The following is a 15194-nucleotide window of genomic DNA, read 5'->3' as shown; positions in this document are numbered from 1 at the left end:
TACCAGTATGACTCAAACTGGTTTAACCACCAGTGTAATTATGCGCTTTAAAATGTCATTATACCTGCCCCTGTGATTTTCATCTATCACTAGGAATTACCTGCTAGGAAATGACTAACCTGCAAATGGTTGGGTATGCTTAACCACTTAAAATCAAAACAAAAAGCGTTTTACAAATATCATTTTGTGGTTGTTCACAGGCTGGGTTCTAATCTGTGGAGGGAAAACAATGTAATATTCAAGTTCAGACACAAGTTGTCTTTATTAAAGCACATAACAGTGCCTGCTCTCGAAACAGAGCTCTTAAACCAGTGTTTTAAATGGCAGCTTGATCTTAAAGCCGGAACAATCGTAGCATCATCTCATTTTACTAATCAGGCGGCATTTTGAAATGCATGTGCATGCAAGTCAAATATTTTGTGTAAGCTTAGAGCTGGAATTTCTATGCGTTTGAGTTCTCCCGATCACCTTATTCCACTCGAGCAGCTCCCTCTTTTCCCCAAGGGTTTCGGATTAAGGAGCTACGACTGCATCTGCAGTTTTAACCCAGTGAACCACAGCTCCATTTAAATACCTTAATTCACTTAATCTGATGGTAATCCCCGCGGGCATTATAGGGGATTGTGTCACAGTAGAATTCAGTATTGAGGGACAAGTTGAAACAGTCACTCCATCACGGCTCCACCTCATTTACCCCCCCCCCCCCTTCCCTTTCTTTCTCTCAGCTCTGCTTTCCTTTAATCTGCTGAGAAAAGTGTGTTTTCCTCTGTTGTCATTAATCGATTTGGATCTCAGTTTGGTAGAAGGTCGCAGCCGCTGACCAGCTTTCAGACCAATGTCGGCCAATAAAGTGTTAATGACTTCCATTTGGGACTCGCAGTATTAAACCACAGTGTAGTGGGAGGTCTTGTGAGTCTTTGTACCACAGATCACATTCCACTTTCCGTATAGGGGGCTGCCAGTTTTGATATGACCCACCTCACCCAGACCCGAGATAATTCCCGTACAACCTATATATACCCAGTTCAATTCTGTGCGCTTTGTTCCCTAATGACTGTGCCCTGCGCTACAAATCAGAGGACTTTTCTAACAAGATGGATCTGTGTGTTGGAATTAATTTAGCTCTAGGTTCCTCGTGAAATCCTGAATGCATATGTTCAGCCCTCACTGTTGTATGCAGACAGATGACTCCTGGCAAGCGTTTATCCTCTTTAATAAGATGTTTTACCTCCACAAGTCAACAGAGTAAAACTGAAAGAAAACACAATATACATAGAAATTAGACCCTTAGCTGTGATACAAAAATATACATACCACGGTTCATTACGTCACAAAAACCACAAAATATCCACATGAATAACGATCAACTTAACATAGAAACATCTAAATAAACATAGATATCCACTTGTGAATATGTAAGGAACCACAATACTCACAGACAATGCTATCCACAACATAGCGAAGAAGGATGGATGCAGATTCAAACTTCATGATAATTATCTCTGTCCTTGTGTACCACTACTAACATGTGGTAACACTTCCTATATTTACACTGTGAGGCCTCCCCATTGGCTGCTACCAAAGGCAGAAGAAATAAAACAAAAACCAACAGCACCACCTGCTGGCTGGAGTAAGAGGGCGTCTTACACAGCACACTCCCCGCTTGACATCTATGAGATGTCACAATTACATTTTATTTTGATTGTCCCCATCTTGATTGTTAGGAAGGAGGAGGACAGTGTCAGTTACGGGCCTCAAGAAAACCTTGCATTTTCCTCCAGATGAAACCTTGACTTCTACTTTCCTGACCTTCCCGTCGTGGCTGGGGAAGGTTTTGACCACCATGCCCATTGGCCAGCTGACCTCACTGCACCCTCTGTGAAATGGCGCCCTTGATGCTGGACTTGTTGGTGATAGTGTCTGATAAGTAGGGTAGTCAGATGGTGACTGTGAGGAATGATGAGTGGGTTTCTCTCGTCGCTTCCAATATCAGCTTTAGACAAACGACCGCCAACTCTGAGGCAACCTGCGTTGTCCAGGTAAGAAGACAACCTTGTGAGCTGACTCTGTTTGGGAATTTCTTTTCCTGCTTCTATGCATGCAAACACTTCGGGGAAGGCCTTGCGTTGAAGACTGCGTATGATGACTTCCTTGGCCCAGGCGAGGTCTTCTGGGCAGAGAACTTTGCATATGTGCCAGCCTTGACATTTGGTCTTACTGCTTTCTCGCTTGAAGGACCTGGCTATGTGGATCAGCCTTGCTATGGTTCTCACAAGCGATCTCCAGGTTGAGAATGATTCGAAACATCTCGGATCCAAGGGAGACCTCACAATCTGAGTGGCACAGGAGGTCACAGGAGGACGGATGTCAGGATCAAACTCTGGGTTCACCAGGTCGAAGGAGGGTTCGGTATCGTCATCGTTCTGTTTTGGCTTCAACAGGAAGTCTGGACCCTTTAGCCACATGCTGGACATCAAGGCGTTAGCAGGTATTGACCTTGAACCAATGTCAGCCGGGTTTGCATCTGTGGGAACATAGCTCCATTGTTCTGGTAGGGATGATTTTCTGATTCTCTGCACACGGTTGCTTACATAGACATAAAACCTTCTGGATTCATTGCGAATGTACCCGAGGACAACTTTACTATCGGTGAAGAACCGCAGAGAATGAAACTGGACATCCATCTCCTCTGAAAGCATGTCTGCATTTTCCACTGCCAAAACAGCTCCGCAAAGTTCTAGTCTGGGGATAGTCACCTCTGGTTGCGGCGCAAGTTTAGCCTTGCCGAACAGAAATCCAAGTTCACTTTTGCCTTCTGCATCCGTAACTTTAATGTAGGCTACAGCTGCTATGGCTTGTATAGAGGCGTCGCAGAAAATACAAAGCTCCCTGTCTGTTGAACTGCTCAGTGGAATGGTAGTGTATGTCCTTGGAATGCGGACGCGTTCCAGATCTTTGATTGAGTCTTTCCACTCACACCAGTCTTTAAGCTTCCTTTCAGGAAGGGGTTCGTCCCACTGGCAGGCCTCCGTTGTAAGCTCTCTTAGTAGGGCTCTACCTTTAATGCTGACTGGAGCTGCAAAACCAAGCGGGTCATAAAGGCTGTTTATGGTTGATAACACACCTCTGCGAGTGTAAGGTTTCTCTGTCCTGGAAACCTGGAAGGTAAACTCGTCAGTGGTAACATCCCAGCTTATTCCTAGACTTCGTAACATGGGTGGGAAGTCTGCTCCAAGATCAAGGTCCTTTAAGCCTTTTGCAAGATCCTCTTTTGGAAACGCTTTCATCACGTTGATGCTGTTAGAAGCTATCTTGTGCAGCTTTAAGTTGGATGCAGCTAGCGTTTCTTGGGCCGCCTTGAGAGCCGCAACAGCCTCGTCTTCTGATGGAAATGAAATGAGACCATCATCAACATAGAAATGGCGCTCAACTAGGTGTTTTGATTGAAAGTCGATTCTTTCTTGGTCTTCGGATGCTCTTCTGAGCGCGTAGATCGCCACGGCAGGTGATGGACTGTTCCCGAAGACATGCACCCTCATGCGGTACTCCGCTATCGGTTGCTCCAAGTCGTTGTTCTTGTGCCAAAGGAAGCGTAAGAAGTTCCTGTGATCTTCTCGCACCAAGAAGCAATGGAACATCTGCTTGATGTCAGTAGTTACTGCCACTCGCTCTTCGCGGAACCGCATAAGGACACCCAGCAGGCTGTTGTTGAGATTGGGGCCTGTGAGAAGGACATCATTTAAAGACACTCCGTGGTGTTGAGCACTCGAGTCGAAGACCACCCTGATTTGTTCTAGCTTATGAGGGTGATAAACCCCAAAGAAGGGAAGATACCAATGTTCCTCATGCTCTTTTAGTGGGGGTGCTGGTTCTGCATGACCATTGTCAAATATATTTTGCATAAAGTCCACAAAGTGTTGTCTTGTTTCAGGTCGCTTCTTCAGCGTGCGACGTACTGAGGAGAGACGTTGACTTGCTAGCCGTTTGTTGTTGGCAACGGGGCCACCCAGGTGTTTGAGTCATCTTGATAGACTTCCTTCTCCATTATCTGCAGGAAGGTTCTTTCTTCTATGGAGTAGGCATGTTTCTCGTCTGCGCTAGTGGATTGAAAGACTGTATCTCCCATGGCATCTTGGCAATCAAAACTTTCCTTCACCAGCATGTTGTTTTGACATGGAATCATGTAGCTTGGTCTTCCATTGTCCGAGATGTTTGTCTTTAGAACGTTCACATGCCCAGGTGTGTGAGCTCCGCCAAGACAATTGTCACCAACAATAACCCACCCCAGCGCTAACTTCTGTGCGACCGGGGCATTTGGGGGTCCGTTGCGCTGTTCGAGCACTTTGTGAGTCTGAATAACATCTCTTCCAAGTAGCAACAGAATATCAGCCTTGGGATCGAGTGCTGGAATCTCTGGAGCGACGTCCTTGAGATGTGGATGATAGTGAGCGGCTTCAGGAGTTGGTATTTCATTTCGATTGTCAGGGAGCATGTCACATTCAATAAGCGTGGGTAAAGCCAGACTGGATTGGCCATCAGCTGATTCCACTATGAAATTACTTGCTCTTCTCCCAGTCACTTTTGAAACACCTGCACACGTCTTGAGAGTGTAAGGAGAAGAGTTTTTGTCAATCCCAAAGATGTCGAAAAAGGAAGATCTAGCCAGAGACTTGTTGCTCTGATCATCCAAGATAGCATAAGCTCCGAGTCGCTGGTCATGGCGATCTTTTGGGTAGACATCGACGAGGCAAATCTTGGCACATGAATGTCTACCGACCCTATTTCCACACACCTGTGTGCATGTAGACGTAGCAATGGGTGAGGCTGAGCCTTGCTCCCCGCCGTGGTCAAAGACAGGTCCTGCAAACCTGTGTGTTGCCCATGGTGCAGGACCAGCGTGGAGAGTGCTGATGTGTGAGTTACTTTCACACTCTGAACAGTGGATTTCCACCTTACAGTTCTTTGCTTGATGGCCGGAAGAAGCACAACATCGGAAACATATCTGATTTTGTCTCAGATAAGCCTTACGTTCTTCCAGAGACTTCTCCCAGAATAACCTGCATTTTTTGAGTGGATGAGGTTTTTTGTGGATGGGACACTCTTTGCTGGGGTCTGTAGCTGCTTTTTCAGCACTTGGCTTGTGTTCGGAGCTAACCACTTCTGTTCTGTGGACTGTGATTTGTCGTGTTTTCCCAGATGCTTGTCTGCGTTGAAAGCAGCGAAGGTGGGTGGAACCAAAGACATAAAACTGGGGTCATTTCTCATTTTGGCTTCATCTTTAATGAAGGTGGCGAAGACCGAGAAAGGAGGGAATGACACAGAATGTTCATGTTTGTATCTGGTTCCGTTCGTCATCCATTTCTCTTGCAGGCCGAATGGAAGTTTATCCACTATGGGATGAATTCCTCGTGCCATGTCAAGGTACAGCAATCCTGGTATATGGCCTTTGCTCTTAGCAGAGTCAATCTCTAACAGAAGGTCACCAAGGTCACGTAGCAGATGAGGCTCCTTGTTGGTAATTCTGGGGAACTGCTCTATCTTATCAAACAAAGCCTTTTCTAAGGCCTCAGGGAATCCATAACACTCTTGAAGTCTCTCCCACACTTTGTTCAGACCGAAAGAAGGGTGGTTAATATGCACTGCTCTGAGGCGTTTTGCATGTTGTGAGGATTTGTCGCCTAACCACTTAGTCAACAAGTCAAGCTCTTCACTGGCTGTTAGATGTAGACCTTGGATGGCATTTTGAAACGAGGATTTCCACGCCCAGTAGTCACCTGGCTTGTCGCTAAACCTTATAAGGCCTCCAGTGAGCAACTCACGTCTAGCTAGAAATCTGGGAAGGTCATAAATACTTGAGGTTTCTTGTGGGGGAATCCGAGGACTTGACCATTGTGGTTGTTCATGTACTGCGAAGCTCCTAGGTGGCTGGGATGCTCGGTCATTTGCATTGTTCTTGCAAGGCAGCAACATGTATGGAGATCTCGGATCAGGCGCTTCAACTTCCTGCTTGAGTTGGTTAAATGTTGAACCCGCTGGGGCCTCATTAGGCTTCATGGATGCATGTGGGGTTAATTTCTCATTTTGGAGAAGTTGGTCTTTCACATACTCGTGCGTTCTAATGGGTGAAATGTCCGTGGGAGGCGAAAGCTTATGCGGTCTTCTTCTATTTCGCTTGCTGCAGCTTCGTATACATTGGCTTCAGCGAGAGCTGCTTCTGCATCTCGTTCCTGATGAAGTGCTTCCAATGTAGCCTCCAGACGTGTTTCTTCCACTCTGAGTTCTGCTTGTTTTACTCTCATTTGAATTTCCTTCTGAGCATAGGCCGCTCTGGCTCGTGCTGCCTCCGCCCTAGCCCGTGCATTGACAGCAGCCATGCTGGCAGATGACTTACTGGAGCCCTTTGATAATTTTGATGCATGAGTGTGGACTGACGTGGATTCATCATCTCGTGGCTGAGACATGTTTAGTTTCTTATGGAAGACTGACGTGTGTATCCTCCTGATATTTTGATGATGTAGACAAATGTGTCTTTTTACTGTTCTGCCCTCACTGTTGTATGCAGACAGATAACTCCTCGACAAGTGGCAAGCGTTTATCCTCTTTAATAAGATGTTTTACCTCCACAAGTCAACAGAGTAAAACTGAAAGAAAACACAATATACATAGAAATTAGACCCTTAGCTGTGATACAAAAATATACATACCACGGTTCATTACGTCACAAACACCACAAAATATCCACATGAATAACGATCCACTTAACATAGAAACATCTAAATAAACATAGATATCCACTTGTGAATATGTAAGGAACCACAATACTCACAGACAATGCTATCCACAACATAGCGAAGAAGGATGGATGCAGATTCAAACTTCATGATAATTATCTCTGTCCTTGTCTACCACTACTAACATGTGGTAACACTTCCTATATTTACACTGTGAGGCCTCCCCATTGGCTGCTACCAAACACAGAAGAAATAAAACAAAAAGCAACAGCACCACCTGCTGGCTGGAGAAAGAGGGCGTCTTACACAGCACAGCGTAGCGCTTCAGTGTCTTTGAAGGCAGATTGATGGTTATCAGTGGCTTTGTGTTAATCAATTTGTCCTGCACTCAAATTGCTTCTTCATGCTGAAAATTCTGCTTCCCATCACAGAGATTGATGACATGGTACCAAAGATGTCGAAGGTTTTCACAGCGGACACCCTGCAGCGGGTGGCCTGCCGCCCCCCACGAGGCAGACCCGAGCCCGAGGTGTGGTGGGAGAGGGAGGGTCAGCGGGTGCCCATGGAGGGCCGGGTGTACCAGGACGGCCTGGATCTGGTCTTCAGTCCCACAGAGGGAGGGGACTCGGGCACATACACCTGCGTGGCCCAGAACAGGGCGGGACGCAAGACCCAGGAGGTCACCTTCACCGTGGCCAGTGAGTCACACACAGCTTCAACATGTTCACAGATGACGTTTGTTTTAGCCCTCACACGAGTAACACCTCTGCTCTATAATATCTGAAGAAAAAAAGCCTCAGTCTGAGCTTAATCTTACATTTACAAAACAAGTATTAGGAACTGCTTGGGCTTTGGAAGAAGTGGTAATTTAGGAGAGCTGTTGAAAGATGCTTTACCAGAGCATTATGGGAAAAGAAGGCTCTGTGTCCCTGTGTATCAGATATCACTGTATCAGATGTTTACTACATAATGACCGTGTCCAGAAGAGCTCGCTAAAATGCTATCAGCTAAATTCAACTAACTTTGTTTGTGGTGCGTTTTGTGTGTGAGTTTGAGGGCGTCAAAAAGATAACAGAGAGAAACATCATTTGTTTAGTTTTAGTTTTTTATAGCAACCCAAAAAAGTAGTGAAAACAAATGAATAGAGTATAAGACAGCCAGTGTGGGTTAGCATAGGTCATTGAAGCATTCTTTGTGTTACGGTTAGCCTTTAATGTCAGGAGCATGCTGGGATCACAGAGCATCTACCAGATACACACAGATAATAAATGGTGTCTATGTTTAGACTGACCACGGCTGAGGCTTATTAACACTTTGTGTATTCCTTTAAGGGGCTCTATATGCAGCTGAGGACATTCTGTTAACTGTATTGGTGTAGAATGTCTCTGCTTATATAACACATTTTTGTGTGCGTATGTGTGTCCGCAGCTGCCCCAGTGTGGGTGCTGAGGCCTCAGGACAGCCACCTAGAGGAAGGTAAACCAGGTTACCTTCACTGCCACGCTCAGGCCACCCCTGAGCCTGAGGTCACATGGCTCCGCAACAACATCATGCTCACACCAGAGGTCGGCTAACACACGGTTGAAAGTGACTTTTTATCAATGTTTGATTTTGTTTTCCTTTTCATTCAGCAACATTCAGAACAGCATTGCACATGTACATGCCCACAAAGTGAGAAAACAATACAGCCGTTTATACAATACAAAAATCATAATGATGAAATTACATAATAAATACCATTTTTGAAAATGCAGTTGGGAGACACATTCTGATTCATCCATTTGTTATGACAGTCAGTAATCCTTGGTGCTTGTTTGGTTCCTAAATATTCCTCCCATTTGACTTCAAACTGTGATTATCTGGTATGTCAGTTTTTCCATTATGTTGATTTCCTGTGTAGGAGGTTCCACCTTGCACCATTTTCTCATGATGCAATTTTGCTGGCTATTTACAGTATTTTGACAAGATATCCATCATATTTGGGACAATACCTTCTATAAAATACCCCGATAGAGATCCTTGAATGTTATTGATTTTCCTCTTTTATTTTAAGGACTCTCGTTTCAAGCTGTTCCCTAACGGCACACTCAGGATCAACAACGTGGAGGTGTACGACCAGCAGATTTACGGCTGTGAAGCGAAGACGGAGGGCGGCCGACTGTCTGGGCAGGCGCGGGTCAGTGTGCTCGGTAAGCCTCGAGGGGAATCACCCAGCTTGTCAATATGTACAGTAGATTATACCCTTAGCGTACACTAAGCAGATATTTGAAGCCTTTATCCCCCACACTGACTGAAAAATGATTGGTAATGAGTGAAATCATTTCCAGGCTGAATGAGTAATACATCGTTGAGGGAAAATATAAAACAAATGTGGTCATGCCTGTGGGCTTGTGAGTGTTTCCAGAAATAGGAAGAGCATGTCCATGTTTGTCTCTGGGCACACTGCAGGACACCCACAGAGGTGTAAAATATGACTCATGCACGTCAGCTTTGTTTTTGCCTCCCTTTTTGCACATTATCTGATTGGTAAATTCCTATCACCGATAAGATTACCCTGATAAAGGGCCTGACATGTCACTGTTTTGTCTTGTGATTTCTGTTGATCTCAGCCTCTGGTAGACTCATCTGATCTGTGTGTACATGTGGTCCCTGAATGTGTCTGAGCATGAAGTGCGTCAGATTACTGTCATTTCATGTGCAGGCTGAGATGCACAAAGGAGGTTTTGACACGGCCGCCCCCCTTTCTCTGGGTTTATCATATGTGTAAAGTCCTCGTGGTGTTTTGACTTGTGTTTCAGAGAAGCTGAAGTTCACCCCGACCCCCCAGCCTTCTCAGTGTCTGGAACTGGACAACGAGATCACCATCCAGTGCTCAGCTAAAGGCAGAGAGAGCCCCGCCATTCGCTGGACCAAAGCAGGTGAGCACACCTACCATTAGATCCTAATAGCTTAAAAGGACACCCTAAACACTGCACTACCTGTTTTCTCTTTTATACATCTCTAATATGTTGTTTGATTTAAGTAGCCAGGTGTTGGGGGTTTCAGCTGTAGAGATGTATTCTTTTTCTTTAATTTAATGGAACTACAGTGTACTCGGCTTATGGTGACATTTAAAATACATTTGAAAAACTCACTAACAATGTTTCTTTCCAGAAATCATACCCAGATACTCAAAATAATCCACAAACCTTGTTGTGAGCAGCTTTATGTAGAAACTATGTAAAAACAACTTTTCTTTCCATTGCTTTCCAAATCAAATGTCCATCTTCTCGTGGCACATGCTCACTCTTTGGTTGGTATAGTTCACTAGAAATAAAATAGGGCTGATATGATACTGCTCACACCAAGACTGGATTATCTTGAATATCCAGGTCATTATTTCTAGAAAAACACAATGCTGTTGAGTTTATAAATAGATTTCTTTTGGCGCTTTAGGCCCCACAGGCTCAGTGCCATCTGGTTCAATTTTATTCAAAAGAAGGCAGACCTCTCTATGGCACCACATTTTACATAAAATCAATCTGGAACTACAAATACAGAACATTTTGGCGTGAACTGTCCCTTTTTTAAACCCGATAAGAAATGATCGTTTTAACACTTAAGAAAGAATCTCCTCAAAATGTAGCCGCAGCCCGTACTCCTTTTTATTCTAATGATGATAAAAGAGCTTTCCTCGGGAATGAGTGTGAGGAAAGCTCATATCACGGATCATTTCCTCCATTCATCTGCCTTTGCTGTGATGGAGTCGATTTAACCACATGCAGCACCAGCCTCACCCCCCCCTCCTCTCCCTGTGTCTCTCTGTCTCCCCCTGCAGATGGAGGAGAGCTACCTCCTCGAGTGGAGCAGAGGAACGGCCAGCTCCTCTTCACCAAAGTCACCCGCAGCAACGCCGGCAACTACACCTGCATCGCCTCCAACAGCCTCCAGGGGGAGATCCGAGCCCTGGTGACCCTCATAGTGGCCGGTAAACAGCTGACATTAATGGCTGCCATATTAGTCACCAGTCCCACATGTTAAACACTTGTGGTCGCAGCTCATCTGAGTCATTGATCATTGTCTTCAAGCGGCACACACTGCCTCCTTTATGTGTGCTTGGTGGCCCTTTTATTGCCCAGTAATAAATAGCATTTGGGTTGTAGCCGCAGTCTGTGAAGCAAATGTTACGGCCCAGTTGTGGTTGTATTAACCAACGTGTCCGTGTGTGTGTGTGTGTGTGTTTGTGCACATACAGTGTACATTCGCTTTAAGTTGGAGCCAGAGAACACCACGGTGTACCAAGGTCACACTGCCATCCTGCATTGCCAGGCCACCGGAGACCCCGAGCCCCACATCCACTGGATGGTCAAAGACAAGACGCTGGACATCAGTAAGAACAGGAGGTAATGAGACGCTGGGTGGAGCTGCTGATTTCAAACAGGATGATTGAAGTCTGACGTAAAAACTTTAATGCTTTTATGCCTTTTGAATCTCAAATAGTTTCAGGGCATTTTTTGCTCATGTCACATTTAACTCAATATGGCCTTGTTTTTCTTAGCAATATACAAGCCTTGCACTTATTTAGATAAGATAAAATTATGACTATAGGTAACTCAGGAAGGCACCATTTAATTATTTTAAAGGGCATAAACTTTTTTGGTAAAATATAAGAAATCTAGAATAAAGTGATAGAAATGTAATATCTTTATTTGGCCAGTTTTCCTGACAGATGATTACCAAAGTTTATCATCTATATTACAGTACAATATTCTGTCATCCCAACTAATACTTTAAATAATCCAATACCGTCAATAAGAACACAACAATGTTCTTGCCTAAAGTCCTCTCTGTATGTTGGTGGACCTTGTTGGGAACCCACTACATCTCTCCGTACCTTCTTTCTTCCTCAAGGTTCCAGAAGATGCCAAATGGCTCCTTGGTGATTACAGATGTGACTACAGATGACACAGGCAGATACACATGTGTGGCAGGAAACAGCTGCAGCATCAAGGACCGTGTGGCTCAGCTTTATGTAGTGGGTGAGTCTAACACACACTGACGTTTATACACAGGCTCCCTACATCAGGAACAAAGGGGCACACAAGAGCATTAGCCACTGTCACTGGTAGAGGATGAAGGCATTAATTAAACCTCCACCCTCCGCCTGTCATGCGTTTCGACAGGTTAATATGGTCAGCCACGTCTCTCACACAGCCGCCGCCGTCACTGAGGTGATGGGATCGGGCAGACGTTCGATCTAATAACGCCTCACTCTGTGGCTTCCGTGTGTTGACTGAGGTTGAAAATCAAAGTCACACACTCGCATAAGTCTCCCATACCAATCATTTTCTCCCAAAATAGCAGGATCCAGATTAGTTTAAAGGAGGAGACAATTGAATTTAGATGTTTGCCTTTGTTGGCGTGACAGCTCTGCCCGGCAAAGGCAAAGAAACTGTGTTAACAGCGCAGACAAAATGATTTGTAGTTAAATGAGGGTACTGTATGTGTTCAAATCCAATGCTAAACTAAACAGATGAGTGAATACTGACTGCTTCAGTAGGGAGGGGAGTTGTCCAACCATTTTTTAACAGTCGTTGCCTTGTTTTAACTTGCACATCATTACTGGAGAGGATATTTTATAGTAAACCACAAGGGGCCCTATATTGCTCATTTCCAGGTTTCACCATTGTATGTAGTGTCTCTACTGTGCCATGTCTCCATGCTTTAATGTTCAAAAAGCTCTTTATTTTTCTCATACTGCCTGTGCTGCTGCACCTCTTTTCACCCTCTGTCTAAAATCAGAGCCCAGTCTGCTCTGATCAGTTAGCTGGCCGCCCCTGCTGTGATTACTCAACCACTTAGAGATGTCCCACCCCTTAGCCTGTCACGTACAGTTTATTGGAGCGCTAGCCAATTGAAGTGCGAGTGTTAAGTAATGATTTCGGGGAGTGTGTGTGGTACAGAAACTTTTATTATTTTAGCCTTTGCAGACCATTCACATGCACACAAACCTATATAACACACTACAGGAAAGGGAAACCCCATAAAGGCACAGTAGAGCCTCTTTAAAGTAATTGCATCTTGCAGTTCAAATCTAACAACTTTCATTTTCAAAAGCATATCCTTGAATGTCTTTGTTTGCATTCCCTTTATGGTGCTTTATTGGATGCTACATCAACAGAATGTTCTAAAATATATATAACAACCTGTGAGGTTGATAATTCGACACATCCTGTACTGCTCCAGAGCTTTTTTAGTTGACCATAATTCCTGCCTATGCCCGACAGAAAAACCTTCACATGCCTTTGACCCAGAGGACGACAAGGCTCCCTACAAGATGATCCAGACCATCGGCCTGTCAGTGGGAGCTGCCGTGGCTTACATCATCGTCGTGCTCGGCCTCATGTTCTACTGCAAAAAGAGACGCAATGCCAAAAGGCTGGACAAAGGCCAGGACGGAGAGGAGCCGGAGATGGAGTGTCTCAACGGTACAGGTGCTGGAGGAGCGACTTTCTGAATGTGTGGTTAGGCAGTTGTAAAGTCAGACGGTTATTCATGTGGGTTATTTTCCCTCAACTTCATCTTCCTCAGTGCGTTGTTGAAGGCTTAGGATATCTGCTGCCATCTTGTGTTTGTCATGGGTACTGCATTGTACATGTGTCAAGTTCATCACCATTTTTATGGGGACATTAGCTGTCTCCTATATCTACTAACTCTGGGGGGGTGGGATGTTTTCGAGTGTTGATATTTTTGCACTGTAGAAGTGACATTTAAACACACTTAACTCTCTATGTGCATACAAAGAAACCGTAATTATTAGTGAGTTACTAAATAAAAGGAAATGGAGCAACTGCAAAAAAAATAGACATGTAAAACCAATTCGGAATGAAAGTGTAAATGATTTTGGAAGAAGTTGTAAACTAGGTTTAGAATTTAAAACGAGTATTTAATTTATTTCAGTTTTTTTCATTAGATTTTAGTTCATTTGAGTGTGTTTGTTTTAGTGTTTTACTGTTTTAGTTTCAAATAGCACTTACATGGCAATATATTTTCCCTTTATCATTCCTCCCTTTATTTCGTTTCAGCTTACCACAATATCTTTCAGTGCTTTTGAGAGTGATGAAAACTTTGCTCATAGAACATTTTTTGATAACTTATCATAAGAAACTTGATCTGTAGTGACATTATGAAGTCACAGTTTGAATAACATCTAACAGCACTGCAAATTGTAGCACTCTTAGGGTGTTTTTTTCACACTGTACATTACTCTGTCATTTATAAACGGTCTCTTTGCTCTACATTTGATACGACTTGTTCTATCTTAACCATTCTCTCTGACACAGGTAACATTTATGGTGCCCTTTAATGCCCATTGATTTTTGCACTATATCCTCTGACCCTGTGTGTTGTGATTATCAGGGGGGGCCATTCAACAAAATGGCCACACCACCGCCGAGATCCAGGAAGAGGTGGCACTCACCAACATGGGTACCATAGCAACAACGGAAAAACGCCACAGCCATGTGAACAACGATAAGCTCCATTTTCCCCGAGCAAACCTGCAAACCATCACGACTCTGGGTACGCAGATTTAAACAATCCTCCACGGAGAACAACGGTCTCTGTGCTCTGATTTTAATACAGGGTTGTTTCTTTTCTTTTTTTAGGTAAAGGGGAGTTTGGCGAGGTGCTGCTGTGCAAAGCTAAGGGTATGGAGGAGAGCGAGGAGGAGACGGTGGTGCTGGTGAAGAGCCTGCAGAGCAGAGACGAACAGCTGCAGCTCGACTTCCGCCGCGAGGCTGAGATGTTCGCCAAGCTCAGCCACGCCAACGTGGTCCGTCTGCTGGGCCTGTGCAGGGAGGTGGAGCCGCACTACATGATCCTGGAGTACTACGACCTGGTAAGAAAACTGAACCAAAGGACACACAGAAATGTTAAATCATTTCGCAGTTGTAATGATTTGTTTTGTTTTTATCAGGGAGACCTAAAGCAGTTCCTGAGAATTTCCAAAAGCAACGACGACAAGGTCAAATCCCAGCCAATCAGCACCAAGACCAAAGTAAGTCTTGTTCCCTGATTTCCAGCTTCCAGCATCCTGCACACTATCTAGCATGCACAAAACAAAATGTAAATACATGTCAGATTCAGCTTATTTACATTGTTGGAGATTTTTTTTGTTATTCCAGTTTCTTCACGTTCCCTTTAGACACTGTACACTCTTGTCGGGGTCAGATAATCTGATCAGTTCTTCTCTCATGGTTGTATGCTGAATATGAAGCTACAGCCAGGACACTGTTAGCATAGCTTAGCTAAACAGTAGGCTAACCTGGCTCAACCCAAAGGTCAAGAGTAATTTACGTAAGCTCTGTAACGCGCAGGTTATATCCTTTTTGTGTAATCCGTACAACAGCCAAGGTGAAATCATTGGAGGTCATGGTTTCCTGTTGGACAGTTTCTTGATCTGTGGAGATCCAAAACACAGAT

At 44.4% G+C, this 15194-nt stretch overlaps 1 protein-coding gene across 4 annotated transcripts in view; it reads left to right on the top strand.

Moving 5' to 3' along the window:
* Positions 1-15194, top strand: part of ptk7b (protein tyrosine kinase 7b) — a 77102-nt gene that overhangs the window by 58612 nt on the left and 3296 nt on the right. For 3 of the 4 annotated variants that reach the window (XM_063875452.1, XM_063875451.1, XM_063875455.1), the window contains 11 exons: positions 7163-7429; positions 8160-8296; positions 8785-8920; positions 9530-9649; positions 10549-10698; positions 10966-11113; positions 11622-11749; positions 12998-13204; positions 14130-14291; positions 14378-14610; positions 14689-14769. In XM_063875452.1, coding sequence (XP_063731522.1) covers positions 7163-7429; positions 8160-8296; positions 8785-8920; positions 9530-9649; positions 10549-10698; positions 10966-11113; positions 11622-11749; positions 12998-13204; positions 14130-14291; positions 14378-14610; positions 14689-14769 — 1769 coding nt within the window. The remainder of the gene's footprint in view (positions 1-7162; positions 7430-8159; positions 8297-8784; positions 8921-9529; positions 9650-10548; positions 10699-10965; positions 11114-11621; positions 11750-12997; positions 13205-14129; positions 14292-14377; positions 14611-14688; positions 14770-15194) is intronic. The other variant, XM_063875454.1, reaches the window with a different exon arrangement.

The sequence above is a fragment of the Eleginops maclovinus genome, chromosome 22 (genome assembly GCF_036324505.1).
Source record: "Eleginops maclovinus isolate JMC-PN-2008 ecotype Puerto Natales chromosome 22, JC_Emac_rtc_rv5, whole genome shotgun sequence".
Taxonomy (NCBI): domain Eukaryota; kingdom Metazoa; phylum Chordata; class Actinopteri; order Perciformes; family Eleginopidae; genus Eleginops; species Eleginops maclovinus.
Note: the sequence above shows the minus strand (reverse complement) of the source record. Positions and strands in the feature narration are given on the sequence as shown.